General features: G+C 43.5%; 2 protein-coding genes across 5 annotated transcripts in view; both read left to right on the forward strand.

Moving 5' to 3' along the window:
• The window catches only part of LOC123757926 (cyclin-dependent kinase-like 4), a 146,386-nt gene extending 142,235 nt beyond the window's left edge, over nt 1-4,151 (forward strand). For all 4 annotated transcript variants that reach the window (XM_069338730.1, XM_069338733.1, XM_069338732.1 and 1 more), the window contains one exon: nt 858-4,151. In XM_069338730.1, the coding sequence (XP_069194831.1) occupies nt 858-1,004 (147 nt within the window). In that variant the 3' untranslated portion in view covers nt 1,005-4,151. The remainder of the gene's footprint in view (nt 1-857) is intronic.
• A 1,174-nt stretch (nt 4,152-5,325) lies between these two features.
• Nucleotides 5,326-26,513, forward strand: LOC123758098 (GATA zinc finger domain-containing protein 14-like). Its single transcript, XM_069338454.1, has 5 exons — nt 5,326-5,633; nt 10,912-11,405; nt 15,041-15,081; nt 24,554-25,189; nt 25,623-26,513. Exons 1-5 carry the CDS (start codon nt 5,326-5,328, stop codon nt 26,511-26,513), a joined length of 2,370 nt encoding a protein of 789 aa, XP_069194555.1.

A 26,513-nucleotide genomic window follows, 5' to 3' on the forward strand; every position in this document is an offset into this window, starting at 1 on the left:
TCTGTGTTTAACACATCAGAAGCTGCATTTCAAAATATGATACTTACCATACTACTTTATTCAGCAGGTTTCACATCTTAAGGCTCTGGATATGTGTTCTATTAGAATATATAAATTCCTAAGTTCCTACTTTCTAAGTCCCTACTTTAGTTCACTCCTTTCATTCATCTTTTGGGTAGGCAGTGTTCTCATGGTGAGAGAGGATATCGTGAATATTATTCACGATATTATTATGATATTATTCACCTATATTAAGCTTATCATGCCATTCTAACACTATTGTAAATGGCTCAATTGTGGTAACTGTTGTGACAGATGTCGCCTTCGAAAAAAAATTTGTATTATTTGATTCTGAGAACAAATTACCACAAAAACAGAAGTTTTTACAATAAACTTTTTTGACAAATGAGGAGTTATTATTGTTTGTTAGTTGAAATTTCATTGGTTAACATGTTCCTTGTTATCATTAAAGACTCAGAAGAACAAATAGAGTATACATTATTTTTCATTTTAACATTTCATAAAACTTTTATAACATCTTTTGTAGGACCTTAAGTAATAAATCTGATAAATAACCCAACTAACGCTTATGAGAGTCATGACGTTTCAGTCTGTCCTGGACCCCTTAGTTATCAAGTCACAACCTATCTTACCAGGTCCAGGATGGCTGAAATGCTGCCACTTTCCTCCCTTTTTCACATGTGTTGGGTATTTATTTCCATCCAAGTTATTGTGATTTATTCACTATTATAATCCTAATAAAGGTATGCATGCATTTGTTTTGAAGACTTTGCAGAAATAATAGAAATATAATTTTAACATTGTTAACGTCAAGCAATGGTTTTACTTCCTTGCAGAACCCGAGTGTATCTGGATCAATGTTGCTTCCTCAGTTAGCCAGCACTCCTGTAGGCGCAGGATCCGTCTCAACTTCTTCCTCGCCTGAAATACGTCAACCAGTTCTTCGCGGCGCACGGAACTTCGATCACCTTCCTACCATCTGACAAAATGGCCTCGGAGTCCATCGCCCGCCTGTATTACCACCAAATATGGTGCCCTCACCTACCCCTCCCCCAGGCCATGCCTCGAAGGTTCCAAATGGCACAGGTCCTCGAAGGGCTTCGAAGTCGACAGTAAGTCCTGCTGCTGGGAGTCGACAGCCACCGCCTGTTTTAGACAAGGGTGATTTGTACTCCATGTTGTATCGCAAGTATAACTCCTCTTAGCTCTACCAATTTAAATTTGTATAGTCTGCACTAAGGACTAAACACCCATTATGTTCAGTCTATGAGCCAAAGATCACCATGTGTTAGACAAATTGCTTCTCATGATAACAGTAGGCAAAATGGGGAACTATAAACTACAAAATAAAACACTTAGAATTGTGTAAACACTATTTACAATATTAGGATGCCATTAGTTAGTCACCATTATTTGATGATAAGTTACAAATATTTTATTGTTATCATTTGTGTACATAAACTTTGCTGTTAAAATCTGTGATCTGAGGGCGTGTTCGCTTCTCATAGCTTAGGGAAGTACCTGTACCTAAACTATCCATTACTTCATTCTAGTTTATATATATATATATATATATATATATATATATATATATATATATATATATATATATATATATATATATATATATATATATATATAAACATCTACCTAATAGCCAGAGCTCCAGAGCTGCCTAACAAGCTTAATTTTCTTAAATATCTAACTTTAACAAACGTTCTCTTCCAAAATTATAGTTTTCATTATAATATACATACAGTACTAAGATATTTTTTTAATATGAACAAAACTTACTACGAAATCTGACCTAACCTAAATATGCTAATTATTTATCAGTATTACCTAACAGGTAAAACCCAGACCTAATTAAGTTAGAAATTCATGTTGTCAATGCAATATTTTAATATTATTAATAATAAACAATTTGTGAAGGAAGAATGTTTAAAATATGGAAAATCACTCTGGCTTTTGGACAAAACAGGTCTTGCCTACTACGTCTCGTAATGCATATCTGGCTATTACGTACAACATGTAAGAAGTGATGATAAAAACTCCTAGATCCAAAAATCACAGCTGAAGTAGGCCTCTCTTTCAAACTAAAATATTCAAAATTTCAATTGTGTTTTTTGGACCTGTAAGCCAGGTTATGACATTGACCAGTGCGCCATTGTGCTTTTGCTCCGATATATATATATATATATATATATATATATATATATATATATATATATATATATATATATATATATATATATATATATATATATATATATATATATATAAGTATATAAGTATGTATGTGCATATGCATGTGACCTGTATGTATATCTAAGTATGTGTGTGTATATTTGTATGTATGTTCAGTACATATTTACCTGAATTTATCTGAAGGTCACATTCTCTAGTGGCCTCAACGTGGGTAGTAAGATTGTGGCAATTTACATTATATTCCAAATTATAACTTTCAACTTATTGAAGTATGCTATTTGGTTATAATTTGTCAATGATTTTAATTTAAAATGTTAATGAATTTTGACGTCAAATGATGTAACAATACTGTATTAATTAGATTATTAATGGTCAGATATATATAATGTATCATTATTTTCCACCATATATATAATTATTTGTATATATACTGTATAATGATATAATTACTGTATATGTATATAATTATACACAATTAAACATAATTATATAATTATATAAATCAAAAGGTTTTGGCTTGATGTGACTTACCCTTGTTTTACAAATACATTAATACAAGATTATTTTTTCTAAATAAAACACATGGTTCCTGTATCCTCTTACAAAATTCTACTGTATCCCACAAGATACAATGTCTAAGCAATACTTTTTTTTTATTTTATTTTAGTGCGTGATCCGTTCTCTCTGAGAACATTATGTAAAATAATGATTTTTTTTTTGTTTAATTGATTGGCTGTTACCATGAAGGACCTGTCCAACCTGTTCAGAAATCATTGATGAAAAGGGATGTAATGACAATTACAGGTACAAAATGAGAACGTCACTGACGGTACAGTGGGTGGATGTCAGAGACCCAGATGCTTCAATAGGTGGAGAAGAAGATGGTAAGACACTTAAACAAAATATCTGTACGCTAAGGAAAATAATAATTTTCTCAATGTACACTAATGAAATACAAATTTTGTCCAGCCTTCTTTTGATATATAGTTTTAACTGCTGAAATTTTGAGTCAATTTTTTGTTTTATTTAAATGTATTACGAATGGTAAAAGAACGACTGAACTGTACAATTTGTAAGATAGTGATTTATTTAGTGATTGTTAAATAGTCACTAAATATCCTAAAATCTGCTTTAAAGGAAGATCTACGAGTGTATGGAGCACTTTATATAGATAACTCACTCAAGTGGCACTCGAGCAGATGTTACTAAATTGCTTTGTGTTTGTGTGTGTGTGTATCTTAAGTTATGTATCAATTTCAGGAATGTTATTTAGAATTTTCAGTCTCTGGAGGGTATTAAGGCCTAGCAAACTTCGGAGGGTTATTAAGGCCTATTAACCTCTTGAGGGTATTAAGGCCTAGCAACCTCTGGAGGGTTATTAAGGCATATCAACTTCAGAAAGATTATTAAGGCCTATCAACCTCTGGAGGGTTATTAAGGCATATCGACCTCTGAAAGGTTATTGAGGTCGTCACAAGAACCTGCTGAACAGTCAATAAGTGTACGTTTCAGTCCTGAACTGTGTCTAGGTGAAAGTAAACTTTGTGTGTATACACCAACGAGTTGAGTAGACCTCACTGTGTACATATATCCCTTGCTGCTAAATAATATTTATTACAGTAGATATATATCTATACATATACTTATAATTTTATACATATTATGTACGTATTGACAGAGACTAGTTATATAGGAATCTATTGCAGCAAACTTCCACACTGTGTATTTTTCTAGTTTACAGCTTAACATTTATGGTAATTAATTTTGTTAATAAAGATACTGATAATAATTAATTACTTAATTGAAGGAAGTCATTTATGATACATTTATTTTGGCTGTTATTTATAATTTATGTGTTTGTATTCAAGAGTGTGTGTGTGTGTGTGTAAATATGTGTAGAAAATAAATACTTAATTAGCAATTTTCAGTGTTATAATTACAACCTGAAAAACGTAGTGATAAAATTGCAGTTTGCCAAGAGCATACCTGGAGGGGGTTTCAGGAGTTATGCAACTCCCCGAGCAGGGCTTGGGGCCTGGCTCGAAGTTTGTAATATCTGTCTAATGCCTATGTATTAATGCAATATTAATACAATATTAATTCAAGATGCTCGATATGCATCACACATAGCACACTCATCCCACATACTCAACACACTCAACACTCAATACACAACACAAGGGGGGGGGATCAGCTGCAACATTGCAGCCAAGTAACAACATAGACAGGTCTTATGAACCATCATCTTCCTTACAGTCTGTGAAACAATGTGATCCCAGTTGCTACTTTTAAAAACTTAAATTCAGTATTTATGTACTTCCACCTGCAAATATAACTATCAGCATCTTATGATTTTAAACAATTTATCCATTAAGTTATTTATCATATACAGTATTATGCTGCTGTCATGGACAGCAAGCCTGTAATATGGACTTATCAAGGTCCCTCTCGAGCAAGGGTTCTTAACCAGAGGGGTATCCATATTCCTTGGGGTGATTGGCACAAATACTGGTTGAAGGGGTTATGGGGGCATTGGGGTAAACTATACAGGTGTGGGGATGTATTGGGTAATCCACTGGGGTCTGTAAACGTAAAAACGTTAAGAATCCTTGCTCTAGAGTCTAGGGCAAATACTTTCCTTTCCCAGGATGCAAACTGCAACAGTTAATTCCCGGGTACCAATTTTACTAATAGATGAACAAAAGCATTAGGTGAATGGAAACTTGCCTAACCGTTACTGTCCTGTCCGGTGACTGAACCCTGGACCATCGGCTGTGAGGCGAAGACGTAGCCCACTGTGCTACAGGACCTCCAATGAAGCAGCTTCACGGGGGAAAGTGGATGATATTTTCTCTGTCTGGGGACCAAGGTCGCGCGGGCGAATCCACTAAGACGTGCACGGGTCCAGTACGTCCCCAAGCTTGTAAACACGAGCTCTAAAATAATGTTGGGATCAATTAGTTAACCGATTGTACATAATTAACGTATCCGGATGGTTATTGTAGGAGTTAAAATGATTACTATGTTCTTAAGCATACAAACATGTTAGGATGTCGCCATATAGACACTTTCCCCACTTTCACCTGGTGAAAGGAAATGTGGGTTAGTGGTTCAGAGCAGCTCACTTTCCCTCAGCCGATGGTAGACTGTAAACTAGGGCAGTCTCCCCCTTCATGGGAAGTGTGGCAAGCGGCGGCCCTCAGTACAGAGAACGCCAACGGTGAAACGAGAGACTGGAACACATGCAGGTTGGAAAGTCAGATCTCTGCACCTCCGTATAGGGAAAGCACACGGCCAGACGGGGCATTGGAGCACGTGACGGGAGAAAGTAGGTTCTCTGCATCGCTCAAGTGGGTGACAGCGATCTGGAAACTTGGGGTCCAGGCTTTATCTAGGATCCAGTGGTAAGATCACTTGGCAGTAGAACAGTCACTTTCCCCGACAAGTCTGACCGCTAAGTATGCGTTCTCGGGAGACGTGACTTTGGAGAGAAAGGAGGAAGGGAATTGTCAGGGGGGGGGGGGCGGAAGCGCCAAGCCATTACGACTATATAGCACCGGGAAGGGGGTCAGGATAATGATTTGGGATGGGAGGCGAGGAATGGTGCCCAACCACTTGGACAGTCGGGGATTGAACGCCGACCTGCATAAAGCGAGACCGTTGCTCTACCGTCCAGCCCAAGTGGGTGGACGACGTTGGAGAGTCATTCCTCTAGATGTCTGCCTACTACAACAGCTTCTACCACCTTGACAGATATTGCAACTTTACACTTGTGGTTATACTGATAACACTTCACAGTAATGTTCAGGGCTAAAGTCTAATTGCTGGCTTGTTAGTAGGTTCTATCATCCTCTGGAGGGTTATTAAGGTCTTTCAACTTCTGGAGAGTTATTTTATGTCTATCAACCCCTAGAGAATTTTTAAGGTCTTGCAACCCCTGGAAAGGTCTATCAACCACTGAAGGGTTGATAATGTCTATCAACCTCTGGAGGGCTATTAAGGTCTATTAACCTCTGGAGGGTTATTAAGGCCTAACAACCTCTGGAGGGTTATTCAGGTCTATCAACCTCTGGAGAGTTTTTAAGGTCTATCCTCTGGAGGGTTATATTAAGGCCTCTCAACCTCTGAAGGGTTATTAAGATCTATCAACCTTTCAAGGGTTATTAAGGTCTATCAACTTATCAAGGGTTATTAAAGTCTATCAAGCTCTGGAGGGTTATTAAGGTCAATAAACCTCTGGAGGGTTATATTAAGGTCTATCAACCTCTGGGGAGTTTTTAAGGTCTCTCAACCTCTGGAGGGTTATTAAGGTCTATTAATAACGAAACGTTGTGTTAGTGGCTCTACAAGAATATAAAAACATCAATGCTATGTACTCTCATAAACCTAATGTACCTTCTTGTGTGTATATATATATATATATATATATATATATATATATATATATATATATATATATATGTCGTACCTAGTAGCCAGAACTCACTTCTCAGCCTACTATTCAAGGCCCAATTTGCCTAATAAGCCAAGTTTTCCTGAATTAATATATTTACTAAAACTTTTTTCTTATGAAATGATAAAGCAACCCTTTTCTCTATGTATGAGGTCAATTTTTTTTATTGGAGTTAAAATTAACGTAGATATATGACCGAACCTAACCAACCCTACCTAACCTAACCTAACCTATATTTATAGGTAAGGTTAGGTTAGGTAGCCAAAAAAAGCTAGGTTAGGTTAGGTTAGGTAGGTTAGGTAGACGAAAAAACATTAATTCATGAAAACTTGGCTTATTAGGCAAATCGGGCCTTGAATAGTAGGCTGAGAAGTGCGTTCTGGCTATTAGGTACGACATATATATATATATATATATATATATGTTGTACCTAGTAGCCAGAACGTCGTACTCGGCCTGCTATGCAAGGCCCGATTTGCCTAATGAGCCAAGTTTTCCTGAATTAATATATTTTCTCTAATTTTTTTCTTATGAAATGATAAAGCTACGCATTTCATTATGTATGAGGTCAATTTTTTTTTATTGGAGTTAAAATTAACGTAGATATATGACCGAACCTAACCAACCCTACCTAACCTAACCTAACCTATCTTTATAGGTTAGGTTCGGTTAGGTAGCCGAAAAAGTTAGGTTAGGTTAGGTTAGGTAGGTTAGATAGTCGAAAAACAATTAATTCATGAAAACTTGGCTTATTAGGCAAATCGGGCCTTGCATAGTAGGCTGAGAATTGCGTTCTGGCTACTAGGTACGACATATATATATATATATATATATATATATATATATATATATATATATATATATATATATATATATATATATATATATATATATATATATATATATATATATATATATATATATATATATATATATATATATATATATAGCCTGAGAGATTCAGCAGGAATACACGATCCTGCTTTCACTGAATGTTCAAATCAGTGGGATGTTCTTGCAGCCCCAGAAACCATTATAGAGCCAACAAAACAACACAAACAGTCCGGCTGGGACCACCCTCTAGTGGAAAAAGTAGCTGATGCCATGCTAAGCGTCGCAACATCAGACAAGGAGAAAGCCCGCCTCAGAGCAGTGCGTGCCCCCCATGCAGGAGACTTCCTCCTGGCAGTACCCATGTCTGCAATGGGCACGCGCCTAGATCCAGAATCCCTTCGTGTAGCAGTGGCCCTCCGCCTTGGTGCCCCAATTCACACTGAATACAAGTGTATTTGCAACAGGGTGGAAGCAGACCAATACGGACTGCATGGGTTGCATTGCGGAAGCACAAAGGGCTGGCATGCAAGACACAGCGAGGTCAATGACATCATCAAGAGAAGCCTCGTCTCAGCTGGGTGCCCAGCGGAGAGAGAACCTCGCATCCTAGGGGTCCAAAACCCGGATTTCCCAGCACTTCGCCCTGATGGCATCACCATATACTCATGGAAGGAGGGTAGACAGTTGGTGTGGGACTACACATGTGTATCCACCCTGGCCGACACCTATGTACACTTCGGAGCTGATCAAGCAGGTGGGGCGGCCAACCACAGGGAAACAGCAAAATCACTCAAGTACAGGCGACTGGAAGGTCAATACCTCTTTGTTCCCATAGCGTCTGAGACGCATGGCCCCTGGGGCAAGAGTGCCTTGGGATTTCTCAAGGAATTGGGGTCCAAGCTCATTGACGTCACCAGAGACCCAAGGGCTTCCAGTTTTTTATTTCAGCGTCTCAGTGTGGCGATCCAGAGGGGAAATGCTTGCTGCGTCCTCGGTTCCTGTCCAGAAGCGCAGGAGCTTCAAGAGATCCATAACCTTTAGGCATTTGTCTTGTATGTTTTGTAACCTTTAAATACACAATAAAGGAAAAAAAAAAAGGGAAGGGGGTGGTAGGAGAAAAGCACACAGAAACTGTATTGGAGGGGACCCACATTCCCTCCAATGCGTTATGTGTGGTTTCCTTCCCTATTAAAAAAAAAAAAAAAAAAAAAAAATATATATATATATATATATATATATATATATATATATATATATATATATATATATATATATATATATATATATATATATATATATATATATATATATATATATATATATATATTGACCTCTGAAGGGTTTTTAATGCTATCGACCTCTAGATTGTTATTAAGGCCACCACAATAGCCTATGGCCAACCAGCTGGTACACATTAGCCCTTTATACCGGTGTCCTTTATACACCGAGACACTAGGTACCTCTTAGCCTTGTAACTTATTAAACTAATTAATTATAATTATCCACTGTTGTAAGTCTGTTAATATTACCTTTCTTTGTATACAAAATAATATAATAATTTTGGTTAACTTTGTCAATTATAAATTCGCAACTATTTCATGCGTTTAAAATTTGTTTTTACTAATGCAAACAGTCGTTCATTTAAGAATAAAGAATTTCAGTATTAATAGTTGGTCTTCATCAGTTCACCCAAGATTTCCTGACCAGTATGTTCATAGAAAATAGTTTTACTATAACTTTACAGAAAACGACAAATTTTTAGTAGAAGAGGTACACTTTTATATAAAGTAAAACGTGAAATGATTCCAATAGTTTATTTTATTTATTTATTTATTTATATATATACAAGAAGGTACATTGGGTTTGTGAGAATACATTGGATAGTACAGTATTTACACTCTTGTAAAGCCACTAGTACGCGTAGCGTTTCGGGCAGTCTCACCTGAGTTTTCCTGACGGCTACCATCTCTCTAGTGGCCTCGACAAGAATAGAAATCCGTCGGCTTTCAAAGGTTTCCATTTTCCTGATAACTTTTTTTCGGATTGATTTCGAAATACAATAATGTCTTGGCATTTACTGCTTCAGCCGGTAGGCGGCTTCATGAGTTTATAACCCTATGGGGTGAAAAAAGTATCTCCAGTTGTTTTTTCTGTCCTATATTGTGACATGTTGAGGTAGAAGCAGTTGCCCGTCGTATGTGTTGCATGTGGTCTTTTAAAAAAAGTAGTCTGAATGATTTAATATCCTCCAACTTGTTCAGTATTTTCAGTTTCGATGAGATCCGCCCTGTCATGCCTGGTCTGTAGAACAGAGTTAGTCTTGTGGCCCTCAACCGTTCCTGAGGTGAGAGTCGAATTAGTTCAGGGATGATTTTTGTCGCCCGGTGTTGAACTTTTGTCTGAAGCAGATATGTCCTCCTGAAGATAAGGTCCCCTTGCCTGAATACAGTAGTCTAGATGGGGGCGCACCAGAGATCTGTAGAGTTGAATAACCACTTTTTTTTCCTTGAAGTCAAAAGTTTATTAGACTGTTCCAGGGGGGGGGGTTCGCTGGCCCTTTTTATTTTGTACTGCAGCTCCCACTTGTGCAACTTTCAGTGAATGATTAATCATACTCCTAGGTCATTTTCTTCTTCAATTTGCAGCATGGTAGTGTTGAGGAGTTAATAGTTGTGATGTATTTTGCTATGCCTTATATACAAGGATTGTATTTTCCATATTAAAGAGCATTTACTAGTCTTCCGACCATTTATGGAGTTTATGTATATCTCTTTATGAGGTCTTAATATAATTTTCGCTTCTTACTTTTCCATAGATCTTAATGTCATCTGCGAATTTGATAATGTAGTTTGTAATAATCTCATTTATATCATTTGACAAATAGGGATGACCCTAAGATGGAACCTTGCGGTACCCCAACTATTACATTTCTGCAGGGAGATTAGTTTCCATTTTTTTTTAAGATGACCTCTGCTCTCCCTGTTTTAACCATTGTTAAATCCATTCTAGTATTTTAACCTTTATTCCATGAGCTTGTAATCTCCTTACCAGTCTCTCGTGCGATACCTTATAAAAAGCTTGAGAAAAGTCCCTGTATAGTATGTCTACTGCTGGAAGTCCTTTGTTTGAATAACCGGTAACCGTCTCAAGACATGTGAGTAGGTTACTAATGCAGGATTTATTTTTAACTAAACGACTTTGCGTTGATTTTACTTGGTTTTTGGTTGAGAAGGTGAATGATTCCCTCCCATAGGATTCTCCCCATAAGGTTACAGATATGTGAGGTAAGGCTGATCCTGTGAGCTTGTAGTAATAGTACATTTGTATTCTAGTATCATTACTTGATACAGGTCATAAATTCAAATAATTTCCTAACGCAGAGTAGTTTTGAACAGCTGCTTTCCAACCAAGCGGAACAACCCCTCCCCCACAAAGTGGATCCACCTTCACCAAGTGGAACTTTCCCCACCAAATGGAGCCACTCCACCAGGTGAAACAACCCCATCAAGAGAAGCAGCCCTCACCAAGTGGAACCACCCCATTAAGAGAAATCACCGTCATGAAGTGAACCACCTCCACGAATTGGACCTACCCGCCCAGCCAAGTGGAGCCACCCCAGCCAAGTGGAGCTACCCAAGCAAAGTGGAGCCACCCAAGCAAAGTGGAGCCACCCCAGCCAAGTGGAGCCACCCCGGCCAAGTGGAGCCACCCCAGCCAAGTGGAGCCACCCCAGCCAAGTGGAGCCACCCTAGCCAAGTGGAGCCACCCCAGCCAAGTGGAGCCACCCAAGCAAAGTGGAGCCACCCCAGCCAAGTGGAGCCACCCCAGCCAAGTGGAGCCACCCCGGCCAAGTGGAGCCACCCCGGCCAAGTGGAGCCACCCCGGCCAAGTAGAGGAGTGTGTCCCACCTGGCCCACCACTTGGCCCACCGCCTGAACTGTGCTGCCTCACCTTCCTCTGCCACATAACTCTCCAATACCAACTTCACAGATATCTAACAGATCCAGGAGTTGTCTTGGCTGCCTCGTGCCTACCTGGTGTGGGTGGTGGGCCTCGACAACTGTCCTCCAGTACACTGCACATAACATTTCAAGCCCAAGTGCGTATCCTCACCTACGCTCTGCTGGGATCACAGGACTCATTAACTCGGCAAAATATTCCTCGAATCTCTTGATATGGATGTCAGGTATGTCAAGCCTATTTATGTATTATTATCTAGGCGATTGTGCCTCAATTTCCATTCAAATGAAGATTGATGTTCTGGTGAAGATAGCTATAAAGATGAATCGTCCTCTGGAACCCCTCCCCCCCCCCTTCGATATTCTCACATGATTCTCAATTGGAATTAGCAAATCGTGAGAACTCTGATTTTGAAGTCGTTCAGCTTGTCAACATCCGGCCGCCGTTTCATCCGGGGCCGGACTGTCAGGTCACCGCCCCCCCCCCCTGATCATCCACAATTATGTTTCCTATGAAACATGTCCACTTATTTCGTCCCTCGTACTATTTCTCTCTGCCTGTGAAGGCAAGCTGTGATACTCCTATATAATGATCAATTCCTATGTAATGTCGATCATGTACTTTTGTTATAAATTATACTCGTCATTGTTGGGTCAGGATATTAATCGTTTTAGTCCGTGGCATTATACTTTCAGCTCCGGCAAACTACGACGTCGTCTGTTTGATTGATGGAGGTTTGTGTGGCCGTGGGAAGCTTCTCTAGCTTGGTGGCCTCTCGTGGCCTCAGTGGTAAGGACTCTGTACTCTACCGTGCTCTTGATTACACGGGCCTCTACGAGCTACAGGGGTACTCTTAGACTACACTGTACTCTAGGACTAAGACTAAAAAGTATGTTGGGGGTAGATTAACAAGTACTCCAGACAACAAGGGTACTCTTGGACTTGTCTTTAGGGTACTTTAGAGTACACATTACTGTAGACTGTGTCCCGCAGACAGTGTGCTCAACATGTACACTGTCCTCTCTGACAGTATCCTCCAGACACTGTACCCTCAGACACTGTACCCCCCAGACACTGTACCCCCAGACACTGTGCCCTCAGACACTGTACCCTCAGACACTGTACCCCCCAGACACTGTACCTTCAGACACTGTACCCCCAGACACTGTGCCCTCAGACACTGTACCCTCAGACACTGTACCTTCAGACACTGTACCCCCAGACACTGTACCCCCAGACACTGTACCCTCAGACACTGTATCCTCAGACACTGTACCCCCAGACACTGTACCCTCAGACACTGTACCCTCAGACACTGTACCCTCAGACACTGTGCCCTCAGACACTGTACCCTCAGACACTGTACCCCCAGACACTGTACCCTCAGACACTGTGCCCTCAGACACTGTACCCTCAGACACTGTACCCCCAGACACTGTACCCTCAGACACTGTGCCCTCAGACACTGTACCCTCAGACACTGTACCTTCAGACACTGTACCCTCAGACACCGTACCCCCAGACACCGTACCCCCAGACACTGTACCCCCAGACACTGTACCCCCAGACACTGTACCTCAGACACTCTACCCCCAGACACTGTACCCTCAGACACTGTACCCCCAGACACTGTACCCTCAGACACCGTACCCCCAGACACTGTACCCCAGACACCGTACCCCCAGACACCGTACCCCCAGACACTGTACCCCCAGACACTCTACCCTCAGAAACTGTACCCTCAGACAGGGGGGGGGGGCCCCATCACCACCTAGTCCCCCCCCCTATTACCACTAACACCTCCGTGTCCATTATTAACGATGCTTTTAAAAAGGACTGTTTTGTTGCAGTTGGAAGTGCCGGAAGGGCCAAGTGGTGTTCTCCTCCAACATACTCCAACTTGCACAAGTTGCAAAAAGCGTTCTTGATGTTCTGCAAGTCCTCGCGAATTATTTAAGCTACAAGAAAATTGACTTAGTTCCTGACTCCCTGTTAACGAGGACATGTTATTGTTTGGGTATTGACACGTAGGGTTAGTCTGCGTGGTTCACTGTCCTCGTTTGGTGTCTCGTTGCTCCTCGTTCGTCCTCATCCGTCCTCGCCAGTCCTCGTCCGTCCTCGCCCGTCCTCGCCCGTCCTCGTCCGTCCTCGTCCGTTCTTGTCTCTTCAGTATGTCAGGAAAGGATTGATTATTTAGCCAAATATTTATTGTTTAAATGACCAGTTGGAGATCAGGGGGGGGGGGAGTGTGGAGGGGTGTGGAGGTGTGGTGTGGAGGTGTGGTGGGGAGGTGGGTGTAGTGGCGTGGTGCTTGGTGTGGAGTGGGGGTGTTGTATTCACTGAGTTGTATTCATCTAGTTGTGCTTGCGGGGGTTGGGCTCTACTCTTTGAGCTTCTCAACTGTCAATAAATCATCAGTTACTAACTACTACCTAATTTTTGTTTTCACCAACACACACCTAGGAAGCACCCCGTAAAAGCTGTCTAACACCAAGTACCTGTTTACTGCTAGGTAACAGGTGCGTCAGGGTGAAAGAAACTCTGCCTATTTTGTTTCTGCCATTACCGGGTGGAACGAACCCGGAACCTAGGATTACGAGTCCAGAGCGCTGACTACTCAACTATCAGGCCCCCCATATAGTTGTGGTATTGGGGTTGTGGGAGAGTGGTGAAGTGTGGGGCGGGGGGGGGTGAAGGTGTCACTGTGGACAGCTGTCACAGCCATCACTTGTCACAGATGAGCAGCTTCCCATGAGCAGGTGTTTGTACAAGTGCTGTTGACTGTGCACCTGTCGAGTCACTGCAGCAACATCGTTTTCCTGCGATGCTTGTTCAACCAACCTGTTATGTCCAGTTTCCGGCATGAAGATTTCACATTATCCCTCATGTTCATTTCAGATAAAAAAAAGATAAACAAATTTAACACATTTTATAAGCATCTTATATATATATATATATATATATATATATATATATATATATATATATATATATATATATATATATATATATATATATATATATATATAAAGATAATGTTGGGACTGGTCTTGAGCCGTGAGCCTGGAGTGAGGATGACGCGCGCGTCACTCCCGCGCTGTAAGGGTTGACGGATGCAAAATTAATTTCCAGCGGAGCGACTTGCGACATGGTGGCATTTTCCAGGATTTCGAGCGGGGGCGGCGGTAGGGTTGGATGGCTGGTGGAGGCTTCCTATCACCCGACCCAGCGCCCTGTTAGCAGATAAACTGGATTTCCAACGCCTGGGAGGAAAATGGTGTTTGTTGTGATAAGTTTGGTAGTCGAAGTGTTTGTTTGGTGGTTGATGCGTTTGTGGCAGCTCGCTTTACTGCATACAAACATTGACGGTATGGCTAAGATGACGCTGGTTAAGCACAGCACAACGTATCCATTACCTACAACTATATTGCTTTTGAATTTGCTAATTCGAGAAGATAACTTTGGCCTTTGTGTACTCTTAATTACAGCTTTGATTATTTCAGTTGGTCTTGAATCTAATGTATACATGTTTACCTATTTCTAATTACTTTTTTGTGTTTGCAGAGTCTGAGTTGCAGGTTATGGACCGCGCTTCTCAACCTTCAGTAAACTAGATAAGTTAATCCTTTAGGCTCTGGGTTCTCTTGTACCCATTTTTGAATCCATGTATATAAATCACCGCCACTGTCGTGTTCTATAGATGTATATATATTATAAATATTCTAAAGGCACCTCCTCTGGCTGGCAGGAGGACCCATAGCATCGGAGAAAAGCACACACAATGCATTAATTCATTGTTATATCATGTAATTCGTATCAAATTCTGTTGTTCTACCCCACCTTGGAATAGTGGTTCATATTTGCCAGTTTTAGTACCATTTCCTGGTATTATAAGATGATAGAGAGAGAGAGAGAGAGAGAGAGAGAGAGAGAGAGAGAGAGAGAGAGAGAGAGAGAGAGAGAGAGAGAGAGAGAGAGAGAGACAGAGAGAGAGAGAGAGAGAGAGAGAGGGAGAGGGGGGGGGGGGAGGGAGACAGAGAAAGAGAGTTAAGCAAACGAACACTTATGAACCTGTCATAAGAGATACTCTGTTCGGGGTTGGATGAGTCTTGTTTGTGGGAGGGAGGTGGGAGTGGGCGGGGGCTGTGGGAGTGGGCGGGGGCTGGGATGGGTCTGGGGAAAGAGTATGAGTTAGGAGAGAAGGAGGAGAGAAAGGAGTCAAGAAAGGACGGAAAAGAGAGCTCTGGAGGAAGGGGAATGTGGGGGCGGGACAGGAGGTTAAATGGATGGTTTGGGACGGGGTGGAAAAGGGGCAGACATTTCTTATAGTTTCGTTCTCTCTTCCTTTACACACACTCTTTCTCTCTCTCTCTCTCTCTCTCTCTCTCTCTCTCTCTCTCTCTCTCTCTCTCTCTCTCTCTCTCTCTCTCTCTCTCTCTCTCTCTCTCTCTCTCTCACACACACACACACACACACACATTCCCCCTCTCCTGCACAATCCACTTCTAATGAAGCAAGAAATCCCTTCTGTGTTTTGATTACCGCATTAACCATCAAAATTGATTAATTTCCTTCCATGATAAAGCCAAGGGAGTGAACCCATCACACATAAAGCCCCACAACCACCCGAAAACATTCTTTAAAAAAAAATAAGAATTTGTACCATAGATAGTGGAAAGAAAGTCAGTTTTGGGGAGGTTCTCAATGCAGGCGTAGATTACCTGTCAGTCCTGCCGCCGCGGTGACGCTCTCTTGATTATTTTGCTTCCCTTAAAAGCTTCTAGACAGCATTTTGCGATGAAGAGAAAATCTGAAAAGGATCCCAAGTAACTTGACTTGGGAGTTAGGTGATGTTAGGGAAGGGAGGTGGTGATGGTGATGGTGAGGAGGAGAGGGTGATGGTGAGGTTGGAGGACGGTGGAGGTTGTGCTGGTGAGGAAGGGGGGGGGGGGGATGATGGTGAGGTTGGAGGAGGAGGTGATGGTGTTGGGGAGGGTGATGTAGAGCCAGCAGCCTCCCCTCCCCCCCCCCCCCACACACAAAACATCCCCAACACCACCCACCGGGCCACATCCCCTGGGTGGGGGTGGGTGGGGGGTGATGTGATGTGCTCGGTAACTTGTCATTTTAAAACTGTCAGCCATTCACAGGTAAGAAATTGACTCCATCTTAACTTATAGTCTTCCACTTCTCCTGGGATATTTATACTCAATCCATCACACACTCACCATGTGTGTTCATCTCCCTCACACACTCACCATGTGTGTTCATCTCCCTCACACACTCACCATGTCTGTTCATCTCCCTCACACATTCACCATGTCTGTTCATCTCCCTCACACACTCACCATGTCTGTTCATCTCCCTCACACACTCACCATGTCTGTTCATCTCCCTCACACACTCACCATGTGTGTTCATCTCCCTCACACACTCACCATGTGTGTTCATCTCCCTCACACACTCACCATGTGTGTTCATCTCCCTCACACACTCACCATGTGTGTTCATCTCCCTCACACACTCACCATGTGTGTTCATCTCCCTCACACACTCACCATGTCTGTTCATCTCCCTCACACACTCACCATGTCTGTTCATCTCCCTCACACACTCACCATGTCTGTTCATCTCCCTCACACACTCACCATGTCTGTTCATCTCCCTCACACACTCACCATGTGTGTTCATCTCCCTCACACACTCACCATGGCTGTTCATCTCCCTCACACACTCACGAGAAAGTACTCACTGCCTCAGAGTAGTTTTCATTCAACTAACTGCTCCATTCCTACTGTCATCCGGCTCTTTAAATGCTTACTCATATTCATCTTTTCATTCATAACCTCTCTTAAGAAATAGTGAAAAACACACAAATATTCTAATCAAATTGACCAGATCTTTGTTGTTGACACACCTGAGGGGGGGGAGGGGGCATGGGGGGGGGGGGCAGGGGGGGGGGCAGGGGGGGGGCAGGGGGGGGCAGGGGGGCAGGAGGGGGATGCTACGAGCATCGAACTGGCGACGGGAATGTTGTGAAGTGTACCTTTCACGGACCTGGGACATGAGGCCAAGGAGCTGGGATATGAGACCAAGGTGCTGGGATATGAGACCAAGGTGCTGGGATATGAGACCAAGGAGCTGGGATATGAGACCAAGAAGCTAGGATATGAGACCAAGGAGCTGGGATATGAGACCAAGGTGCTGGGATATGAGACCAAGGAGCTGGGATATGAGACCAAGAAGCTAGGATATGAGACCAAGGAGCTGGGATATGAGACCAAGAAGCTGGGATATGAGCCCAAGGAGCTGGGATATAATGACGGGGAGTGAAGGAACGATGCACACCCCCCCCCCACAACACTTGGACAACAACCTCAACATAACCGCCTCAAGAAGAAGAAGAAGAAGAAGAAGAAGATAACCCCATCAATAACACCCTAGTCATTACCCCCTGACGATCACCTGTTTGATCGTTAAGAAGGATGACATTTCCCCCCCCCCCCTCCCTCCCCGAGGAGTCAGTAGTGGAGTTCCACTTGTTGTACAACGTGTTAAATACTGAAAAAATACAAAATAATAATCAGCAATAATTCACTACACCCACACGCGCTCTCGACAACACAATTCGAGAGTCTCGCACTGTGATAACGGTGATTAGGAAACAATTTGAGTAAAATAGTGGTTTTAAATTATCCTGTCAAAAGGAATAAGAATTCATAGCTCTGGGATTAAAAGGAGACGGGTAAGGGTGCGTAAATCATAAGCCAATTACCCAGGATTGTGTTCACAGGACATTACGGGTGAAAATTCTCTGTATTCTTATGGTAATTTTGTCCATGTTTGTGCCATGGCTTACGTGACTGGCGTGTTATCTACATTTATTATACATATATATATATATATATATATATATATATATATATATATATATATATATATATATATATATATATATATATATGTGTGTGTGTGTGTGTGTGTGTGTGTGGGGGAAAAATAGCTGATGCCATGCTCAGCGCCGCAACATCAGACAAGGAGAAAGCCCGTCTCAGAGCAGTGAGTGCCCCCCATGCAGGAGACTTCCTCCTGGCAGTACCCATATAAGCAATGGGCACGCGTCTAGATCTAGAATCCCTTCGTGTAGCAGTGGCCCTCCGCCTTGGTGCCCCAATTCACACTGAATACAAGTGTATTTGCCAAAGGGTGGAAGCAGACCAATATGGACTGCATGGGTTGCATTGTGGAAGCACAAAGGGCTGGCATGCAAGACACAAAGAGGTCAATGACATCATCAAGAGAAGCCTTGTCTCAGCTCAATGCCCAGCGGAAGAGAGCCTCGCATCCTAGGGGTCCAAAACCCGGATTTAACCACACTTCGCCCTGATGGCATCACCATATACTCATGGAAGGGCGGTAGACAGTTGGTGTGGGACTACACATGTGTATCCATCCTGGCTGACACCTATGTACACCTTGGAGCTGATCAAGCAGGTGGGGCGGCCAACCACAGGGAAATAGCAAAATCAGCCAAATACAGGCGTCTGGAAGCTCGATACACCTTTGTTCCCATAGCGTCTGAGACGCATGGCCCCTGGGGTAAGAGTGCCTTGGGATTTCTCAAGGAATTGGGCTCCAAGCTCACTGACGTCACCAGAGACCCCAAGAGCTGCCAGTTTTCTGTTTCAGCGCCTCAGTGTGTAAATCCAGAGGGGAAACTCCTGCTGCATCCTCGGTTCCTGTCCGGAAGCGGAGGAGCTTAAAGAGATCCATAACCTTTAAGCACTATTTGTATCAACCAATGTATATCTTGTAACCTTTAAATATATAATAAAGCAAAAAAAAAATAAAAAGGAAGGGGTGGTAGGAGAAAAGCACACAGAAACTGTATTGGAGGGGACTTAAACATTCCTTCTAATGCGTTATGTGTGGTTACCTCCGAGGCTAAGGGTCCCCTTCTTCCAGCCAGAGGTGGTACACCCTTCCCTATGTTTTATATATATATATATATATATATATATATATATATATATATATATATATATATATATATATATATATATATATGTATATTTATATACTGTATAAATGACAAAACACGAAACAATGGGTCTAAATTGGATACTAGAACATAAGAATGGAAGTAACTGCAGAGAGCCTATTGGCCCATACTTCTTCTTGATGCTTCTATATTGGTTCGGAGTCTTGAAGTAGGTAGAATATAGTTGTGCATTAATTGGCTGTTGATTGCTGGTGTTGACTTTTTGATGTGTAGTGCCTCGCAGATGTCGAGCCTCCTGCTATCGCTGTATCTATCGATGATTTCTGTAAGTTAATTGTTTGTTAAGATTTCTCTGGTGATGGTCTGGTTGTGAGATGAGATTATATGTTCCTTGATGGAGCCCTGTTGGACGTAGAATCACTGTTTATCAACGTACCTGTGGATGAAACAATCGGGATGATAGCAGACAGAGTGTATCGTGATCCGGCTTGTACTCCTCTTGACATACCAGAAAACATACTTAGGAAACTACTCCAAGCTTGTACTAAAGAGGCACCCTTCCTGAGTCCAGATCGGCACATGTATAAGCAAGTAGATGGGGTCGCCATGGGTTCTCCCCTAGGTGTCCTGTTTGCGAACTTCTATATGGGTACCATCGATCAGAGGGTCTTAGTTGACATTGACTTGAAATCCGCCATACACTGCAGGTATTTGACGACATTTTTACACAGGTACCTGATGGCAGGCGTCTGCAGGAGCTGAAGGAGGCATTTGAGCGGAATTCTGTGTTGCGTTTCACTTAAGAGATGGAGAAGGATGGGGCGCTGCCCTTTCTAGATGTAACAGTCATGGAAAGGAGCGGAGGTTTCCACTCTGCAGTCTACACTAAGGAAACAAACATAGGAATATGCCTCAATGCCAATAGTGACTGCCCAGACAGGTACAAGAGGAGTGTTATCAACGCTTACGTCGACCGTGCTCTCAGCCACTGCTCAAGATGGAAGCGAGTCGACGAAGAACTCTGTAGGGTAAGGCAGATCCTAGTCAACAACGGCTTCTCTAATGGTTTTGTTGAAGACATCATAAAAAGAAAGGTGAAACGCCATGCAACCTCAGAAGAGTCAACTAACACATATGTGCCTCGATGAAACTAGGGGTAAAAATTCCCTACTATGGGGTAAGGGTGCCTCAAAAAACTAGAGGGGTAAGGCTTACCATGAGGTATGGGTTTCGTACGATCTCAGCCAACAGGAGTCAGAAATCGTCTGCTATTGTCCCTATCTGGGAAAAGAGAGAGAGAGAGAGAGAGAGAGAGAGAGAGAGAGAGAGAGAGAGAGAGAGAGAGAGAGAGTGAGTGAGTGAGTGAGTGTGTGTGTGTGTGTGTGTGTGTGTGTGTGTGTGTGTGTGTGTGTGTGTGTGTGTGTGTGTGTGTGTGTGTGTGTGTGTGTGTGAGGGGGGGGAGGTAGGGAGACTGAGAGACAAACGCAGATACAGTCTTTATAACTATCACATCCTATGTAAAAACGTGTTTCTCCAGTTTCCTCCTGAAAAAAATATTACGTTAAATAGCTAAGTTTTTTGGGTGGTGAAATTCAGATATCATAGTGAGGTGTTCATTATACCTTACTGTGATAACACATTAATTAAGCAGGAACAACCAAGTTATACCAGAGGTAAACAAAACAGAAAACGAGACGTTGGATTTTTATTGCGCGTAAAAGTCGGGAGTTAAGAGAGAAGGTGTCACTGTGGTGTCAGTTGGTGGTGTTGTCAAGTGGTAGACTTGTCAGGTGGTAGACTTGTCAGGTGGTAGACTTGCCAGGGTAGTATTGTTGTCAGTTCAAGCTAAGTCCTTTAGCTTGAACTCTCTACTCAGCTCTCTTAATTCTGGAATTAGACATGTTACAAGCCTCTGTACTTTTTCAAGTTTCTTTTTTGTTTCACGAGGCAAGGCTGCATTCTCTAGTATTGATCTCACATACGTTATGTAGATGGTCTTGAAGTGGTCCCTGATTATATCATTTGATGGTGCTGTAGATAACGATGCTGCAGGTGGTGGTGCTGCAGGTGGTGGTGCTGTAGGTGGTGGTGCTGCAGGTGGTGGTGCTGCAGGTGGTGGTGCTGCAGGTGGTGGTGCTGCAGGTGGTGGTGCTGCAGGTGGTGGTGCTGCAGGTGGTGGTGTTGCGGGTGGTGGTGCTGCAGGTGGTGGTGCTGCAGGTGGTGGTGCTGTAGGTGGTGGAGCTGCAGGTGGTGGTGTTGCGGGTGGTGGTGTTGCGGGTGGTGGTGCTGCAGGTGGTGGTGCTGCAGGTGATGGTGCTGTAGGTGGTGGTGCTGCAGGTGGTGGTGTTGCGGGTGGTGGTGCTGCAGGTGGTGGTGCTGCAGGTGGTGGTGCTGCAGGTGGTGGTGCTGCAGGTGGTGGAGCTGCAGGTGGTGGTGTTGCGGGTGGTGGTGCTGCAGGTGGTGGTGCTGCAGGTGGTGGTGCTGCAGGTGGTGGAGCTGAAGGTGGTGGTGTTGCGGGTGGTGGTGCTGTAGGTGGTGGTGCTGCAGGTGGTGGTGCTGTAGGTGGTGGAGCTGCAGGTGGTGGTGCTGCAGGTGGTGGTGCTGCAGGTGGTGGTGCTGTAGGTGGTGGAGCTGTAGGTGGTGGTGCTGCAGGTGGTGGTGCTGCAGGTGGTGGTGCTGCAGGTGGTGGTGCTGTAGGTGGTGGTGCTGCAGGTGGTGGTGCTGCAGGTGGTGGTGCTGCAGGTGGTGGTGCTGCAGGTGGTGGTGCTGTAGGTGGTGGAGCTGAAGGTGGTGGTGTTGCGGGTGGTGGTGGTGCTGCAGGTGGTGGTGCTGTAGGTGGTGGAGCTGAAGGTGGTGGTGTTGCGGGTGGTGGTGCTGGAAATACTTGTGGTAGTGCTAGAGATGAACGACTGGTGTCCTCAGAGGTTCTGGCGTCTCTGCCGGGGCGTCACGCCCTCATCAGGATCAGGTCCTCGGGTTTCACCATAAAAAAAGGAAGATAAATCCAGCCGCGAGCAAAGAGACGCCCGTCATTTGTCTTTTCCCGCCAAATGACAGGGAGATGACGCGCGCCAACTGTGGTCTTGGCCCGCGCCTCTGTCCCGCCTGACTTTGATATACCTCTTCCATTCATCCGTCCACGTCTCCCTGAACGAGAAAAATGGAAAAGAACGGCAGATAACAAGAAGATCAGAATCAGGCAGTCCCGTGAAAAATGGTGGTGAGTGGAGGGTGGAGTGTAGTGGGCGTAGAGACTGATGTAGCGGGTGGCGTCACCTAGAGGCTACTCTGTTTTTACGCACCGCCATCTTGTCACTTTCGGCGCGGGGAAAAACTAGTCCGCGCGTATTTATCGCGCTCGTTAGCGAAGGAAGCTGGCTGTTTAGCCTGTGATAATGAATGTGCTCGCGTGGAGGAGTTAAGATCAGATGTATGTATACAGTCAAGGTACCGCACGAACCTCAAGGTGACATGAGACAGAAACATGAACAGAGAAATCATTCCGGTTAGGACATTCCAGTTCCCTGACATGGGAATTGGGTACGCTAAAATGGACAGTGGGTGCCATGACTTGGAGAGTAGGTACGCTGACAAGGGACACTGGGTATCCTGACAAAGACAGTAGGTCTTAATCTTAACAAGGTCGCTAGATACTATAAAAACACTGGATATCTTAACAAGGAAACAGGGTACGCTAACAGTGAAGCAGGGTACCTTAACAAGGAAACAGGGGTACAGTAACAGTGAAGCAGGGTACCTTAACAATATAAGGGCCAACAGAATCAAGGTCATGTGAGGATGAACAACAAATCCTAGCGAGTGTCGACCGAGTCCTCGACTTCGGTACGAGTCGACTCACGTTGAGTTCATTAAACACGAGGCATCTGGAACACACATGAAACCTGAACTGATTTAGTGTCACATGTTTATCGCACCTCAGCGGAGAGCCGGACTGGTCTTGGTGCCTCACACGGGGCATCATATAATTACCAGAACATCACTGATATAACAACATTTGAACAAATATATACATTGAAGAGAAGAAATCAGAATTATATGCAAGATCAAATAGGTTAATAATTTGGATTTTAATTTTAGCACTGCAACAAAAATTTATGTAATGGTAAAATTCACTCTATTGCCAAATGCCTGAATAGCTTTCAAAGTAGAATATTTTGTTTGTATCTCTAATGGAGATTACATAAATTTATAATATAAATCTATTTACATATAAAATTTACAATAAAAGAATTAAGTTATCCCCAAAAGTACGTTTGTGCATCCCATACACAAATGTTCCCAACATTCAGAAAACAAAATATGTTATCAGTATAATAATATGACTAAGTGATATTCTGACACAGTACATCTTAGTTTTATCAGTGACGTAAAGAATCGAACAAATATTGAAAAACTAGTCTTGAATCCAACATTACTTACCAACAATTTCCAGGCCACATCATGGAAAAGTGTATGCTCAAATTCTACATGATCTGGAACCATCAATCTGAGACAACCACTCAACATTTTCACCAACACGTAAGCGTAGTGCGGTGCTGGGAACATACGGGGCTCACTTTAGCCCGTGCTACACGGACACTTCGTTCTGAGTAGCTATATATAACAACAACAACATTAGTTCCTCGCTAGCCAAGTATTTGATACCATCCCCTCAGTCCTGTACCACAGGTAGCCTCAGGCGTCAAACACACCAGCTTCCCTCATGCGCCTCTCTCCTTCCTCGCTGCTTGGTTCCAATACTTTCTTCTGTTTTCACTATTTACCTAAATATCCCTTATTTACTCACCGGGCTCTTATATTTCGCGACAATAGTAATGAAAATAAAATAGCATAATTTTCAAGCACTGCATTTTCGTTGTATATAATTTTATTACAACATTAGGACGATATTTATATAGTTTCCTAAGACTTCCAGTTACTAGGTGATGGTCACTTTGCGCATGCGCGGACGGGCTCTTAACACACGGCCGCCACTGGCGGCAATTTCCAACAGAGCGTAAGTGAAACGCTAATATTTCTACACTGTGTAGGGCAAGAATGTGCTACACTTGCAGATACCCATTCCTAAGAACAAGGACACTAGGGACTTTAACAACGGAACTGGATACCTTAACGAGGATACAGGGTACCATAACAAGGACACTGGGTACCACAACAAGGACACTGGGTACCACAACAAGGACACTGGATCCCACAACAAGGACACTTCACCCCACAACAAGGACACTGGGTACCACAACAAGGACACTTCACCCCACAACAAGGACACTGGGTACCACAACAAGGACACTGGGTACCACAACAAGGACACTTCACCCCACAACAAGGACACTGGGTACCACAACAAGGACACTGGGCACCACAACAAGGACACTGGGTACCACAACAAGGACACTGGGCACCACAACAAGGACACTGGGTACCACAACAAGGACACTGGGCACCACAACAAGAACACTGGGTACCACAACAAGGACACTGGGTACCACAACAAGGACACTGGGTACCACAACAAGGACACTGGGTACCACAACAAGGACACTGGGTACCACAACAAGGACACTGGGTACCACAACAAGGACACTGGGTACCACAACAAGGACACTGGTTACCACAACAAGGACACTGGGCACCACAACAAGGACACTGGGTACCACAACAAGGACACTGGGTACCACAACAAACACTGGGTACCACAACAAGGACACTTCACCCCACAACAAGGACACTGGGTACCACAACAAGGACACTTCACCCCACAACAAGGACACTGGGTACCACAACAAGGACACTTCACCCCACAACAAGGACACTGGGTACCACAACAAGGACACTGGGTACCACAACAAGGACACTGGGTACCACAACAAGGACACTGGGTACCACAACAAGGACACTGGGCACCACAACAAGAACACTGGGTACCACAACAAGGACACTGGGTACCACAACAAGGACACTGGGTACCACAACAAGGACACTGCCCTGGAAACACAAACCGAAACTGTCTCTATTTTCCGCTTGTTACAACTTGTAATAAAGTTGTTACATCTTGGCTTAACGTGTTTATGACGTATTAGAACGTTGTTACAACTTGTTATATTGGTTGTTATAACTGGTTAGAAGGTGTTGAAACTTGTTCGAACGTTGTACCAACGTCGTAGTTTCGGTGTGTGTTTGGCGGGTGGGTACCACAACAAGAACACTGGGTACCACAACAAGGACACTGGGTACCACAACAAGGACACTGGGTACCACAACAAGGACACTGGGTACCACAACAAGGACACTGGGTACCACAACAAGGACACTGGGTACCACAACAAGGACACTGGGTACCACAACAAGGACACTGGGTACCACAACAAGGACACTGGGTACCACAACAAGGACACTGGGTACCACAACAAGGACACTGGGTACCACAACAAGGACACTGGGTACCACAACAAGGACACTGGGTACCACAACAAGGACACTTCACCCCACAACAAGGACACTGGGTACCACAACAAGGACACTTCACCCCACAACAAGGACACTGGGTACCACAACAAGGACACTTCACCCCACAACAAGGACACTGGGTACCACAACAAGGACACTGGGTACCACAACAAGGACACTGGGTACCACAACAAGGACACTGGGTACCACAACAAGGACACTGGGTACCACAACAAGGACACTGGGTACCACAACAAGGACACTGGGTACCACAACAAGGACACTTCACCCCACAACAATGACACTGGGTACCACAACAAGGACACTGCACCCCACAATAAGGACACTGGGTTCCACAACAAGGACACTTCACCCCACAACAATGACACTGGGTACCACAACAAGGACACTGGGTACCACAACAAGGACACTGGGTACCACAACAAGGACACTTCACCCCACAACAAGGACACTGGGTACCACAACAAGGACACTTCACCCCACAACAAGGACACTGGGTACCACAACAAGGACACTGGGTACCACAACAAGGACACTGGGCACTGA

This window comes from Procambarus clarkii, chromosome 40, assembly GCF_040958095.1.
Source record: "Procambarus clarkii isolate CNS0578487 chromosome 40, FALCON_Pclarkii_2.0, whole genome shotgun sequence".
Classification (NCBI taxonomy): domain Eukaryota; kingdom Metazoa; phylum Arthropoda; class Malacostraca; order Decapoda; family Cambaridae; genus Procambarus; species Procambarus clarkii.

Excerpts from the sequence above, each read along its gene's own strand:
- LOC123758098 (XM_069338454.1), top strand. The coding sequence starts at position 5,326 with ATGTGGGTTAGTGGTTCAGAGCAGCTCACTTTCCCTCAGCCGATGGTA. Across the intron at positions 5,634-10,911 it reads GCTTTATCTAGGATCCAGTG|CTGCTTTCCAACCAAGCGGA; the intron begins GTAAGATCACTT and ends AGTTTTGAACAG. Across the intron at positions 15,082-24,553 it reads ACCGCGCTTCTCAACCTTCA|ATACCCATTCCTAAGAACAA; the intron begins GTAAACTAGATA and ends CTACACTTGCAG.